Source organism: Mobula hypostoma, chromosome 13 (assembly GCF_963921235.1).
Source record: "Mobula hypostoma chromosome 13, sMobHyp1.1, whole genome shotgun sequence".
Classification (NCBI taxonomy): Eukaryota; Metazoa; Chordata; class Chondrichthyes; order Myliobatiformes; family Myliobatidae; genus Mobula; species Mobula hypostoma.
Window position 1 is genome coordinate 93,443,051 of NC_086109.1, and position 14,630 is coordinate 93,457,680.

Sequence of the window (14,630 nt, forward strand, 5' to 3'; positions counted from 1 at the left end):
CAACCTCGGTGGAAAAAGCCTGCTTGCATTACCCTATCAATACCCCTCATAATTTAGCATACCTCTATCAAATCTCCTCTCAATCTTCCAAATTCTAAAGAATACAGCCCTAATCTATTCAATCTTCTCTTTTAACTCAGGTCTTCCAGACATGGCAACATCCTTGTAAGTTTTCTCTGTAATCTTTCAACCTTATTTTAAGAAGCTTATAAACTAATACAAAGAATATTTAATGAGATATGCAAATGAATTAAATACCACACTCCGAACATTTCATTTGAGCTTCACAGAAGTGTGAACTTAACCAGAAAATTTGTCAAATGAATTCCATTTGAATATAAAACACTGTTGAGACTGCAAGCGTAGGAATTGATAAGTGAAGTGATCTTAAATTACCGAAGTTGAAAATTAAAATCAAAGCAGGTGCAAGAAAAGAACCAGTAAAAACCTCAGCTTTGTTAAAGTGAAATGACCCAGTTACACAAGGGAAAAAAATTCTTGACACCAGGAGAAGATAAAGCAAAAGGCACTGAATGAATACAAAGCACGTTACAAATTCTTCCCCTTTGATTAACATTGTACTGACAGTTTTGAATAGAAAGTTCAAAACAAAATTGCCTAATTTACATTCCTTTAGGGGTTTCTTTTGGAATGCACGGACCTGCTTAAGGCAGAACGCATATCGTCACAACTTTCATAACTCAGCCACCCAGTCACCTTTCATCGCAATGGGAGGCCAGGGAGTATTATTATTTTTAATAAAGATTTTCCTCCTCTATTACTTTGATTACAGAGTGCACAGACAGTGGCCACTCAAAGTATGCCTCACTTCATAAATGCAAGAGATTCAGCAGATGCTGGAAATCCAGCAGATAATGGAAAAAAAAGAATCTCAAGGTAGTATATGGTGACATATATGCACTTTAATAATAAATTTACTTTGATCTAGAAATCCGGAGAAACAAACAAAAACACACACACACACACAGTGCTAGAGATACTCAGCAGGTCAGGCAGCCTCTATGGAAAAGAATAAACCTTTGACGTTTTGGGCCAAGACCGCTCGAGGACTGGAGAGGAAGGTGGAAGAAGCCGGCGGAGGGATGGAGCACAAGCTGGGAAGTTATAGACCGGTGGAGGTGGGGAAGGTGGGCAGAGGGGGAAGAGGGGATGAAGTAAGAAGCTGGGAGGTGATAGGTGAAAGAGGTAACGAGCTGAAGAAGGAATCTGATAGGAGAGGAGAGTGGACCATGGGAGAAAGGGAAGGAAGGCACTGAAGGGAAGTGATGGGCAGGTGAGGACAGAAGCCATTCTGACTCCCCTCTTACCTCTTCTCTTCTCTTCTCATCTTGTACACCTCTTTCAAGCCATCTCTTTTTCTCCTTCACTCCAAAGGGAAAAGCCTTAGCTTACTCAATGTATCCTCGTAAGACATGCTTTCTAATCCAGGCAGCATCCTGGTAAATCTCCTCTGCACCCTCTAAGGCTTCCACGTTCTTTCTATAATGAGGCGACTAAATCTGAACACAATATTCCAAGTATGGTCTAACCCAGGGATTTATAGAGCTGCAACGTTAACTCGCCACTCTCGAACTCAATCCCCTAATGAAAGCCAACACACCATACACCTTCATAACCACCCTGTCAACTGCTGTGGCAACTTTAAGGGATCTATGGACTTAGACCCCAAGATCCCTCTGTTCCTCCACACAGCTAGGAATCCTGTCATTAACCTTGTTCTCTGCCTTCAAGTTTGACAATTCAAAGTGTATCACTTCACACTTTTCTGGGTTGAACTCCATCGGCAGTGACCAAGGTGACCAAATTTCCTTTCTAACTTATGGGCCCATAACCAGAAGCATGACCACTCCTTCCGCAGACAGAACCTGCCCCTCCTCTCCTTCATTCACATTTCCACACACGGTCTCATTTGATGGTTATGTACATGACATGGACCACACACTGTGCCTTCACATGAATGGTTTATTCAGCTGATTTAGGAAAATGCACACATTGATTGTTTCAAGACATTAGCTGCCTCATAAATCATGAATAACTGCTTTTTCTCCCCCCTCAGACAATTATAGTTCACTTCACCGGATAAAACTCTACTCTAGTCACACATGAAAGTGCTCCAATCTATCAACAGTGAATAAACTGGATAATTTATAGTCAGGTGCATCGCCCAATTAAGAGTCCCATCATGGCTTTGTACGTCAACAATCTGCATTTACAATGAGCAGTTAAAGTAACAAATCACCACAATGCCTTGGTTTGTATTGGTATCTAATCTTCATGGAAAGCTGCTGAAGGGTTGGCAGACCAAAATCACAACATCATGCCTCTGTAACACACATCAAAGTTGCTGGTGAACGCAGCAGGCCAGGCAGCATCTCTAGGAAGAGGTACAGTCGACGTTTCAGGCCGAGACCCTTCGTCAGGACCCTTCATCATGCCTCTGCTGGTTCTTTGAGGGAGCTTTGTGAACACAGTCCAATCCATCGCCAAAACCAACCTCCCCTTTATTAACTCGGTCTGCAATTACACCACGGGTGGCGGGGTGGAGATATGTCTCTACCAAAGGAGGCGTAAGGCACTCCTTCCTTTCACTACCCTGAAGGTCAACCTTGGGCAAGGTGTAGCACTTGCTTATCCACCTCCCCACCCTGATCAGAGTCACATGAAACCATGGGACCAGGTGGTGGACGGACATATGAGCAGCTGGTTCATCTCACGAGTCCTGGTTATGCGACCACTGACGCCAGGCAGACAGTCTCTGAAGAGCATTGATAGTGGCTGGAGCGGTGGGGGGGGGGGGGGGGGAGGTCATCCATCTTGTAAAGACACTGCCCAGAAGGTGGCACCTGCAAACCAGTTCTGTAGAAAAGTTGGCCAAGAGCAATCATGGTCACGAGACCATGATCGCCCACATCGTATGGCATGGCACATAATGATGATAATGGCAACAATTCCACTGCTTCAGGAGAGCAGCCAACATAATAAAGTAGCACGTCCACCCCAGAGATTGTCTTCTTGCCCCCTCCCACTGGAGAAAGACAAAATCTTGGGAATCTGTCCTACCAGACTCAATGATAGCTACCATCTCACTGTTATCAGACTCTCGACTGGACGTCTTGTACAATGAACTCCTGATCCTTCAGTCTGCCCTGTCATGGCACTGCACCTTCTCTGCATCTGTAACACGATATTCTTCATTCTGTTGTCCTTGTGTACTGCCTTGATGCACTTGCGTATGGAATGATTAGTATGAATCATGGAGAACCATCCATAAATGCGCACCGGAGAGTATCCTAACTGGCTGCATCACGGCATGGTACGGAAACACCAAGAAAGGAAAAAGCTACAGAGAAATAATGAATGAAACCCAGTCCATCACATCAAAGGCCTCCCCCGCACTGAGTGCATTTACATGGAACGCTACCCCAGCAGCATCCACCATCAGGGACCACCCACCATCCAAGGCCACGCTCTCCCCTCACTGCAACTATCTGGCAAAGAGGTACAGAAGCCTTGGGTCCCACACCACCAGGTTCAGCAACAGTCACTATCCTGCAATCATCAGGCTCCTGAACCAGCGTGGATAACTCCACTCACCACTGAGAGTTCCACAACAACCTCTCACCGTCAGCAAGACCAAGGAGCTGACTGTTGACTTCAGGAGGAGGAAACCGGAAGTCCATAAGCCAGATTTCACTGGGGGATCAGAGGTGGAGATGGGCAGCAACTTAAAATTCCTCGGGGGTGGTATCATTTCAGAGGATCTGGTCTGTGTCCAGCACATGTGCCATTATGAAGAAAGCAGGCCAGCACCTCTACTTGCTGAGAAACTTGTGAAAATTAAATGTCATCTAAGATTTAAACAAACCTCTCGAGATGTGTAGTGGAGAGTATATGCACTGCTTGCTGTTAGACACTTTCCCCATTCGCTCCATCAGACCCGTCATCCTCGTTCCCCCCCACATTCGCTCCCTCAGACCTGTCTCCCCCCACTCACACCGTCAGACCCGTTCCCCCCTTCACTCCGTTAGACCCAGAGGTCATGGTTTAAGGATGAAAGGTGAGAAGTTTAAGACGACCATGAGGGGAAACATCTTCACCCAGAGGGTTGTGAGAGCGTGGAACGAGGTGTCAGCACAAGTGGTGTTTTCAACGTTTTAGAGAAGTTTGTATAGGTAGATGGATGGCAGGGGTATGGATTGCTGTGGTCCCAGTGCAGGTTCGATGGGAGTAGGCAGATTAAATGGTTCAACACAGACTAGATGGGCCAAAGGGCCTGTTTCTGTACTGAACTTTCTATGACTCTATAGGGAAAATACTGGGCACAGGACACTCGTGATCTCAAATCCCTCAGGGTGAATAAGACTGCCTCAGATGAAAGACAATGCCTCTGAAGCACAGCAGATCGCCAGCAGGTGGTAAGAGTGGGCTCCCTCACCTCCACCCCTCTGACTCTCAACACAGGAGCCCCTCAGGGCTGTGTACTGAGTCCCCTCCTTTACCCCCTGTATACCCATGACTGTGTCACCACCCACAGCTCCAATCTGCTAATTAAATTTGCCAACGACACTACACTGATTGGCCTTATCTCAAACAATAACCAGGTGGCCCACAGGGAAGAAGTCATCTCTCTGACACAGTGGTGTCAAGAAAACAACCTCTCCCTCAATGTCACAAAAACAAAGGAGCTGGTTGTGGATTACGGGAAGAGTGGAGACAGGCTGACCCCTACTGATGTCAATAGATCTGGAGTGGAGAGGGTAAACAGCTTAAGGTTTGAGGACCTCATGTGGTCTATACACACTTGCTGTGTGGTGAAAAAGGCACAACAGTGCCTCTTTCATCTCAGATGCTTGAAGAAGTTTGGTATGGGCCCCCAAGTCCTAAGAACTTTCTACAGGGACACAATTGAGAGCATCCTGACTGGCTGCATCACTGCCTGGTATGGGAACTGTACCTCCCTTAATCACAGGACTCTACAGAGAGTGGTGTGGACAGCCCAGCACATCTGTAGTTGTGAACTTCCCATGATTCAGGACATTTATAAGACGCGTGTGAGAATAGGGCCCGAAGGATCATTGGAGACCCAAGTCACCCCAACCACTAACTGTTCCAGCTGCTACCATCCAGGAAATGGTACCGCAGCATAAAATCCAGGACCAACAGGCTCCGGGACAGCTTCTTCCACCAGGCCATCAGACTGATTAACTCATGCTGATCTGAATGTATATCTATGCTACATTGACTGTTCTATTTATTATAAATTATCATTTTTATTAATTACTATGATTGCACACTGCACATTTAGATGGAGACATAACGTAAAGATTTTTACTCCTTATGTATGTGAAGGATGTAAGAAAAAAAGTCAATTGAATTCAAACACGAGGAATTCTGCAGATGCTGGAAATTCAAGCAACACACATCAAAGTTGCTGGTGAACGTAGCAGGCCAGGCAGCATCTCTAGGAAGCGGTACAGTCGACGTTTCAGGCCGAGACCCTTCGTCACGACTAACTAAAAGTCCCGAAGAAGGGTCTCGGCCTGAAACGTCGACTGTACCTCTTCCTAGAGTTGCTGCTACGTTCACCAGCAACTTTGATGTGTGTTGCTTGAATTTCCAGCATCTGCAGAATTCAATATCTTCAATACTGTACCGAGCATCGGTCTACTCCCCTGGATCCAGGATCCTCTGATTCATACAATAAGGACAAGAGGAAGCAAAATAAATTACAAAGTACGGTACTGTGCCAAAGCCTCAGACATACATACAGTATATAGCTAGGGTGCCCAAGACTTTTGCACGGTACTGTAGTGATTTTATGTATTGCACTGTACTGCCACAAAAAGAATTAAATCTCATGACATATGTGAGAGATAATAAACCTGAATCTGATATGGGTCTCTGTTGAGGACTGAGAGTGGGAAGGGGGCAGGGAGAGGGGAATCATGGTTGGGAAAAGGGGAAGGGAGAGGGGAGGGAGCAGGAAGCACCAGAGAGACATTCTGTAATGATCAATAAACCAATTGTTTGGAATCAAATGACCTTGCCTGGTGTCTCAGGGCTGGGTGTGTCTGCATCCACACCACCCCCCCATCCTCTTTACCCCTTCTCTGCCACCCGTCCTACACCCCTCCCACAGCGCTCCAACCCTCACTAATCCCAACATCCTCTGCTCCCACTACATTTACAAATTTGTTCTCAGCTCCACATTGACAAATACAGTACTGTGCAGGAGTCTTAGGGACCCCAGCTACCGATATGTGCCCAAGACTTTTGCATGGTACTGTAAGTGGTTTGCCAGTTCAGATCACAGCTATCAGTCCCACGGCACGAATTACAAGACAGTCCATCCAGACTTCAGCAGATTTATCATTGTGTACATCAATATCAACTCACCTTTAACCGCCTTCTCCACCGCAGCTCTGATCAAAGTCAACACTTCGGGGTTTTTAGAGAGCTGCGCGTAGTGGAGACACTGGTGCCCATGCTGATCCGTCAGACTCACATCCGCTCCATGATTTAACAGGACCTCCACCGCCTCCTTGCAACCCGACTTGCAGCCCAGCATCAGCGCGGTCCTGAAACAACGGATAATCAGGTCAACAAAAGCAGCTCCCCCTCCCAAAGCTCGGAAACCTTGACCTCGAGTTCAGTAACCATGCTCCCTGGAGATCGGTACAGGAAAACCACTGATTAATGACAATGTGCCGGACAGCAGCCAGCAAGATCAAGGTCCCCACCCACCTGGACATTCTCTCTTCCCCTCTCTCCCATCGGGCAGCAGATACAAAAGCCTGAAAACACACACCACCAGGCTCGAGGACAGCTTCTATCCCACTGTTATCAGGTTCTTGAACGAACTTCTTATATGATAAGATGGACTTCTGGCCTTCCCAATCTAATTTGTTGTGATCCATTTAGATGGAGACATAACGTAAAGATTTTTACTCCTTATGTATGTGAAGGATGTAAGAAAAAAAGTCAATTGAATTCAAACACGAGGAATTCTGCAGATGCTGGAAATTCAAGCAACACACATCAAAGTCGACGTTTCAGGCCGAGACCCTTCTTCGGGACATCGACTCTTTCATTTCTCTCCATGAATGCTGCCTGACTTGCTGAGTTCCTCCAGCATTTTGCGTGCGTTACTCAAGGTTTCCAGCATCTGCAGAATCGTTTGAGTTATCTTTAACTGGGATTGCCTCTGGTCTGTGCACCTCAGCAAGAATCAACCGCACATCGTCCACTGGACAACATTTAATAGTGGAATTTAGATGTGATACATTTTGTTCAAACCTGCAGATTCTTTCCCAGTTACCTGCTTTCGTTATCCCTGGAGTTGATATCTGCTCCGCGATCCAGCAAGAGCCGACAGGCCACAGGATGACACGCTTGGGCAGCCAGCAGGAGAGGGGTCCCTCCATCCTGAGCACAAGACAAAGACGACAAAGGCAGTGAGGAAAATCACAGCTTCTCCAGCTAGTTCCCCAGTGCATATGACATAGCTGCCTGCTCGACAGGCACCTCACCCACACCAACACACACCCGTTTCCATTCTCCACAGGACTCAACAATACACCAACGCCCCTCCGACAGGAGGCCCGCCGCTGGTCAGGGTCGACCGTGGATGTTTCATCCTAGCGGTTTACGTGATACGCAAGCCAGGGCCGTACTATATGGAGGGCAAGCTGATGAGTCCATAGGAACGGCAGAGACTAATACAGTTTGACACTAGCAGTCTCGCAGGAGTTGCCAATCAGCACTTTTCCAGTCCTGATGAAGGGCTCGGCCCAAAACATCACATTTATTCATTTTCATTGACGCTGCCTGACCTGCTGAGTTCCGCCAGCAGAGTGAGAGAGAGAGAGAGAGTGTGTGTCTGTGTGAGTCTCTCTCTCTCTCTCACTCTCTCGCTCTCAAGATTTCCAGAAACTGCAGAATCTTGTGTCTGCAACTTAACTACTTAATTCTCCAGCTTCTGTGCCAGGATTTGAACTTGGATCGCTAAATAATTCATCTAACACATCTTGCTGTTAGCCTGGTAACATGACTGAGTTGCCCAATTCAGCCTGTTTTCTACTATATCCATCTTGTTGTATAATGTATACACGCTTTGATAATAAATGTACTTTGAACTTATTGTAGTGGGCCGGCTGGTGGTGCAATGACATCAGGGCCGGACCCGGGAGCGGAGGTTCCCGGGTTCGAAACCAGTCGGGTCCGCTCCCAAGTACGCTTTCCATCCGTGCCGGGTTGAGTGTCGAGATCGCAACTCGACCTCGTAAAATAAAGGGAAAAATACTGCGAAAATATCTGTGTGAGGAGTGGCGCACCACATAGTCTCTCTCTCGCTCCGCGCCTTGTAAAAGCCATGAAAAAGACATCATCACGGACGCACGCACACACACGCAAACGCACACTCGCGCACACACGCAAAAAAAACTTATTGCAGTTCACATTCCCAGAGGCATTAATCACATTCATATCACCAGAGGTGGTTAATAACACCCCATCGCACAATCCTGTTTCACACTTGCCCCATTCATATCTCCAGAGGCATTCATCACAATTACCCCATTCACATCTCCAGAGGTATTCACAGCCCCTGCCCATTCACTTCCCTGCAATCGCTGCCCCATAGCGTTCATTACACTTGCCCCATTGCACACTTACCTGATCTTTGACGTTGACAACAGCTCCGTGGTCCAAGAGTAGCTTCACACACGACGCACACCCAGCAACAGCTGAAACACAGGGCACGAGTAGAAAGGGAGTTACAACACTACAGTTAATTCATGAGGAGTCTGGCAGCAATGAACTGGACTTTTGTTTAGCCTGATAGGCTGAATCCAACACCAAACTGCCCCCAGTAGCTCAAGTTGCCACCAAAATAACACAAGCATTGTTTTAGCATTTTAGCAAATCTTTGGTAACAGAGAGGATGGGACAGAGACAGTGACAAACAAAGAGAGGGAGGGCCAGAAAAACAACAAGAACCTTGCATTTATATATTCCTGTCATGGTTTCAAATCTCCCTGAAATGCCGAACAATCAATAAAGAGCTTTTCACCGCAGGCCTGTGCCTCAGATTAGGAAACACAGCAGCTAATCTGTGCACAGGCAGCTCATAGGCCAGATCACTTCCAAAGCCAACGCAATATGGGACGGCAGAGCAGAGTGGCGGTTAGCACTACGCTTTACAGTAAAGGCGATGTGGGTTCAATTCCCACCATTGCCGGTAACACTCTCCTGTGACTGGGTGTCCTCCAGGTGCTCTGGTTTCCTCCCTAATTCCAGAAAAGTACTAGTTAGTAAGTTAATTGGTCACTGTAAATTGTCCTGTGATTGGGGTTAAATGAAGCGATTGCTGGATGGCGTGGCTCGAAGGGACAGTGACCTATTCCGTACTGTATCACAGTCAATAAAAATACCATGCTCCCAGTCCGCGGCGGGTACCAAACCGCGATCTTACACCTCACGCTGTAAAGCTTTACGCTAACCCCTACCCTACCGCGACACCCAAGGGGAATCTGAAGGCAGAGTCTTTACTCAGAGGGTGGTGCAAGTGAGGAACGAGCTGCCAGTGGAAGCGATAGATGCAGATTCAATTGGAGAGAAGTTTGGATGGGTACCTGGATGGGAGAGGTTTGGAGGGATATGGTCTGGGTGCAGGTGGATGGGGACAAGGCAGAAAACAAGATATATCCAATAGACCAAAGGATCTGTTTCTGCACAGTGACGACTTATGACTATGTACACTGATCTAATTCAAATGGTTTCACAAGATATGGTTTTATCTTGCATTAGTCACTTCCTAAAGCTTTGAGGAGAACGATGCTGAACCAAAGCCAGGGTAAACTGCAGTACAGAGAAACAGTACAATCCAAAGTTTTTAAGGAATCTTCCACTTGCACGTTACTTTCAAAAGACCTACTGACATAATAAGATGGCGGGTATGGATACATCTCTACCAAAGGAGGTGTAAGGCACTCCTTCCCTCCGCTAGCCTGCAGGTCACCCTTGGGCAAGGTGTAGCACCTGTTTAGCGCACGCACACCCCCTCCAACCTGGGCCATGTGAAGCCATGGGAGCAGTGGTGGATGGTCGTATGAGCTGCTGGTGCAGATCACAAGTCCTGGTTATGCAACCACTGACGCCAGGCAGACAATCTCTGATGAGTATTGATAATGGCTGGGGTCACCCATCTTGTAAAGACACTGCCCAGAAGAAGGCAATAGCAAACCACTTCTGTACAAAAATTTTCTAACAATAATCATTATCATGAGACAATGACCATCTGCGTCATACGAGACGGCACATGATGATGGTGATGAAGACAGAAGGAAGATCTCAAACAAGATGAAGGGCAGTCTAAGACCACTGTACCAGTTGGAGGGGTTGTTTGTTTCTCTGTCATTGAGTGCACAGCCAGAGACTCGTTTCCCAGGGCAGAGACGGTTAATACAGATATTAGGAATTTACACCTCCACTCACACAGAACACCAAAACTTCCTCACAGTTATTTGCGAAATGCAGGAGGATTTTATAGACCATAAGACATAGGATAACCATTAGGCCATTCGGGCCATCAAGACTGTTCTGCCATTTGATCATGGCTGATTTATTTTCCTTCCTAACCCCATTTTCCTGTCTTCGCCCTGTAACCCTCGATGCCCTTCTTTATCAAGAACCTGTCAGCCTCTGCTTTAAATTTGAAAATCAGACTAATAACATGCAGTATATTGGACTGCCAGATTGAACTGCTCATAAATAACCCTCTTATCTTCTGTCATAGACGCTGGTTGATTCATGAGCCAATTGTTTGTGACCCAGACCAGTTGATAGGGAGTACTTTCCTTCCTGTTCCCACACCCTGAACACTGCCGTCAGGACTCCTGCCAGCTTGTTTTTAGTTACTAATTGAGAGATACAGCTAGGTAACAGGTCTTTCCAGCACACGAAGCCCGTGCCGCCTAATTACACCCATATGAGCAACTCAACCTACCACCCTGTACATCTTTGGAATGTGGGAAGAAACAGTAGTACCCGGAGGCAACCCACACAGTCAGGAGAAGAAGGCACAAACTCATTACAGACAGCAGCGAGAATCGCTGTCACTGTAATTGTGTTCTGCTAACCATTACGCATCTGTCCCACCCATCGTTATTTCAAAGTTTCTCCAAGTTGCAGGAGACCAAGGTTGCTTCTTGGCTTCTGAAAAGCAAGAGGAGACCTCAGGTGTTTTGGCCATTATCTGAGGTTCCTCAGTCGGTAAAAAGATAATGCCAGTTCTTTCGTTCATTATGTGCCATGTCTCATGTAAGAGGTTGAAGTATGGATATAGAACAAAATATTCATAAATACCAGCACGTATTTATAATGTAAACAGCTTTATAAACAGTGGTTTAAGGTGTTTACTGTGCAGTGCAGTGACTGGGGTTATAGATACAGGAAAGTGAGGCAGCGAGCTACAGTGGTTGATCAGATTAACTGCCTGGGGGAAGAAACTTTTAAAATGGCATGAAGTTTTTCTCCCCCACCCCGACCAATAGCCCTACAGCGCTTTCCAGAAGGAAAGTTTTGAAAAGTCAGTCTGTTGGGTGGGTATTATTTTTCCTGCCCACCTCTTTGTCCAGACGTATACAAGCCCTGCAGTGATGGCCGTCTGCAGCCAGTGACCTGCAGTTTATGTTTACTGTGAAAGAATGCTACACCAAACCAGACAGTGATGGCTGATGTCACTGTGATAATTACCATGCAACCGCATTCAGTCCCAACTTCTGCTGAACTGGTCAATTTCAAGGCCACATTTGTTCTATAAAAGAACATTTCTATTTGTTAGGTTTATTGTTTAGTGTCGATCCAAGTTGTTCGTCCTCTTGGGTTTATTGACCAGTGTTTGTCTGAAACTGATTTGTCTACGATCATCATCATTATGTGCCATGTCAAATGATATAGACGATCGTGGTCTTTGCAATTAACCTTCTAACTCACGTCTTTGGACTGTGGGAGGAAACTGAAACACCCGGAGGAAACCCACGCAGTCACGGGCAGAACGTACAAACTCCTTACAGACAGCAGCAGGAATTGAACCGGGGTCGCTGGTACTGGAAAGCGTTGTGATAACCACTACCCTACCATGCTACCCGAGACTGAGGAAGGTCCTCGTTTGAGCAAGCTAATTTAGAATAGACAATAAAGGGGGGCATCATTTTAAGGTGATTGGAGGGAAGTACAGAGGGAATATCAGAGGCAAATTGTTTGCACAGAAAGTAGCGAGGGGCATGGAACACTCAGAGAGGTGGTGGCAGAGGCAGATACACTGGGGACATTTAAGAGACACTTTGATAGGCTACACACATCAAAGTTGCTGGTGAACGCAGCAGGCCAGGCAGCATCTGTAGGAAGAGGTGCAGTCGACGTTTCAGGCCGAGACCCTTCGTCCACAAAGGGTCTCGGCCTGAAACGTCGACTGCAGCTCTTCCTACAGATGCTGCCTGGCCTGCTGCGTTCACCAGCAACTTTGATGTGTGTTGCTTGAATTTCCAGCATCCGCAGAATTCCTGTTGTTTGCTTTGATAGGCACATGGATGATAGAAACATGGCAAACTATACAGGAGGTAAGGATTAGATTCACTTTAGAGTAGGTTAAAATGTCAGCACAAGATCATGGCCCAAAGGTTCTGTACTCTGCTGTGGTGCTCAGTGTTCTATAAATAAGACCTCACATGTAATATCCATGTAATACTCACTTAAAGAAAAAGGACTATGAATTACAACATTCTAAAGTCACATTTTACTGCAAACTATCAAATTATATCATGTGATACATCAAATTATATCACAGAGTTCAGTAGATTTTCAGACCAAACATCAAAGTGAGGAAGAAATGTAATCTAAATGAGTTTGAATGATTGTTGGTGCCAGATGGGGTGATTTGAGTATCTCAGAAACTGCCAATCCCCTGGGATCTTCATGCACAACAGTCTCTAGAGTTTACAGAGAATGGCGTGAAAAACAAAAAAAAACAACCAGTGAGCAGCAGTCCTGTGGGCGAAAAAGTCTTGTTAATGAGAGAGGTCAGAGGAGAATGGCCAGACTGGTTCAAGCTGAGAGGAAAGCAACAGGAACTCAAACATGTTACAACAATGGTAAGCGGCAGAGTATCTCTGAATGTAGAACACATCAAACCTTGAAGTGGATGGGCTACAGCAGCAGAAGACCACAAACATACATTCCTGTGGCTACTTTTTTTTTAAGGTATTTTATGTGCGTTTGGATGACAATTTAGGCACCGGGCCAGATTTTAAAGGTCAGGGTGTCAAGACCCAAGGTGAGGGATGGGCCAGTTCAGCTCACTGCTCTGCTCTGAACTAAGGGTGTGTGGATAGACTCTCTTTGTGGACTTCAGGTATGAATGCTATTTGCTTGCTTTTGTTGTTTGCATGATTTGTTTCTTTTTTCTCTGCACATTGGGTGTTTGACAATCTTTCTTTTAATGGGTTCCTTTGTGATTCTTTGTTTCATAGCTGTCTAATGTACAGTACCTTGATAATAAATGTACTTTGAACTATATTCCTCTCTGTTTCTATAAAAAGACTGAAATGTCCGGGATTTTTCTCTGATAGAGACCTTGGCTAGATGATTTTGTTTGCAGAGATGACCACAGCAAGGGGATAAAAATAACAGTCGCTAAAAAAAAAATCAACAGGCAATTAAGAAACCATCTGTCCTGGTGAAAGAGAGTGACTGAGGCAAGTGGAAATCTGGGTTTACAGGTTAACAAACAAGCTGGGAGAACTCAGCAGTTCAAACAAGGTAGGAGGGTGGGTGAGGGAGAGAGGATGAAGTGGGAAGCTGGGAGGTGATAGGTGGTAAAAGGATGAAGAAGGGATCTGATAGGAGAGCAGAGCAGATCATGGGGGAAAGGGAGGGAGGAGGGGCATCAGAGGGAGATGAGGAGAAGAGAAGGGTTAAGAGGGGAACCGGAATCCCCTCCCCCCCATCTTATTCAGACTTTCCCCCACTTTTCTTTCCAGTCCTGATGAAGGGTCTAGGACTGAAACATCAGCTGCTTATTCCTCTCCACAGATGCTGCCTGACCTGAGTCTCTCCAGCATTTTGTGAATGTTTAAACAGATCTTATAAATGCATAACAATTCTGGTGAAAATGCCCCTCCCTAGATTAAAAAACCTCATTCAATCAGAACCTATGAGATAAAAAGCTAGTTCATACCCACCTGCATCATGAAGGGCGGATTTACCTTCGTGGTCTATGGTGTCAACAGGGCAATCTTGCTGGAAAACAAGAAGGCTTTTATTTAATACAGGCGAACAGTAATAAGATATCCTGCAACATTGAAACTGTATACGTCATTGAGAACTGCAGAAACGCCAAAGTCTGGTTTATTGTCATCTGCACAAGTCCTTGTACACACAGGTGCAAAGAAAAACTTAACTGCAGCAGAATTTTGTTTAGGTGCTTGTGATAGTCATAGTAAAGTATGACTATCACAAGCACCTAAGCAAGATTCACAAGATAAACAAGTAAAGCAGAAATTTTCAGACCAACAAACCAAAACTATTTTCCTGGAAAGTGATCAATGTAG

General features: G+C 45.8%; 1 protein-coding gene across 5 annotated transcripts in view; it reads right to left on the reverse strand.

The window, feature by feature from the left end:
* Positions 1–14,630, reverse strand: part of LOC134355786 (uveal autoantigen with coiled-coil domains and ankyrin repeats-like) — a 195,030-nt gene that overhangs the window by 54,069 nt on the left and 126,331 nt on the right. For all 5 annotated transcript variants that reach the window (XM_063066198.1, XM_063066197.1, XM_063066195.1 and 2 more), the window contains exons 5-8: positions 14,262–14,319; positions 8,695–8,765; positions 7,340–7,446; positions 6,418–6,599 (exon numbers count right to left, since the gene is read on the reverse strand). In XM_063066198.1, coding sequence (XP_062922268.1) covers positions 6,418–6,599; positions 7,340–7,446; positions 8,695–8,765; positions 14,262–14,319 — 418 coding nt within the window. The remainder of the gene's footprint in view (positions 1–6,417; positions 6,600–7,339; positions 7,447–8,694; positions 8,766–14,261; positions 14,320–14,630) is intronic.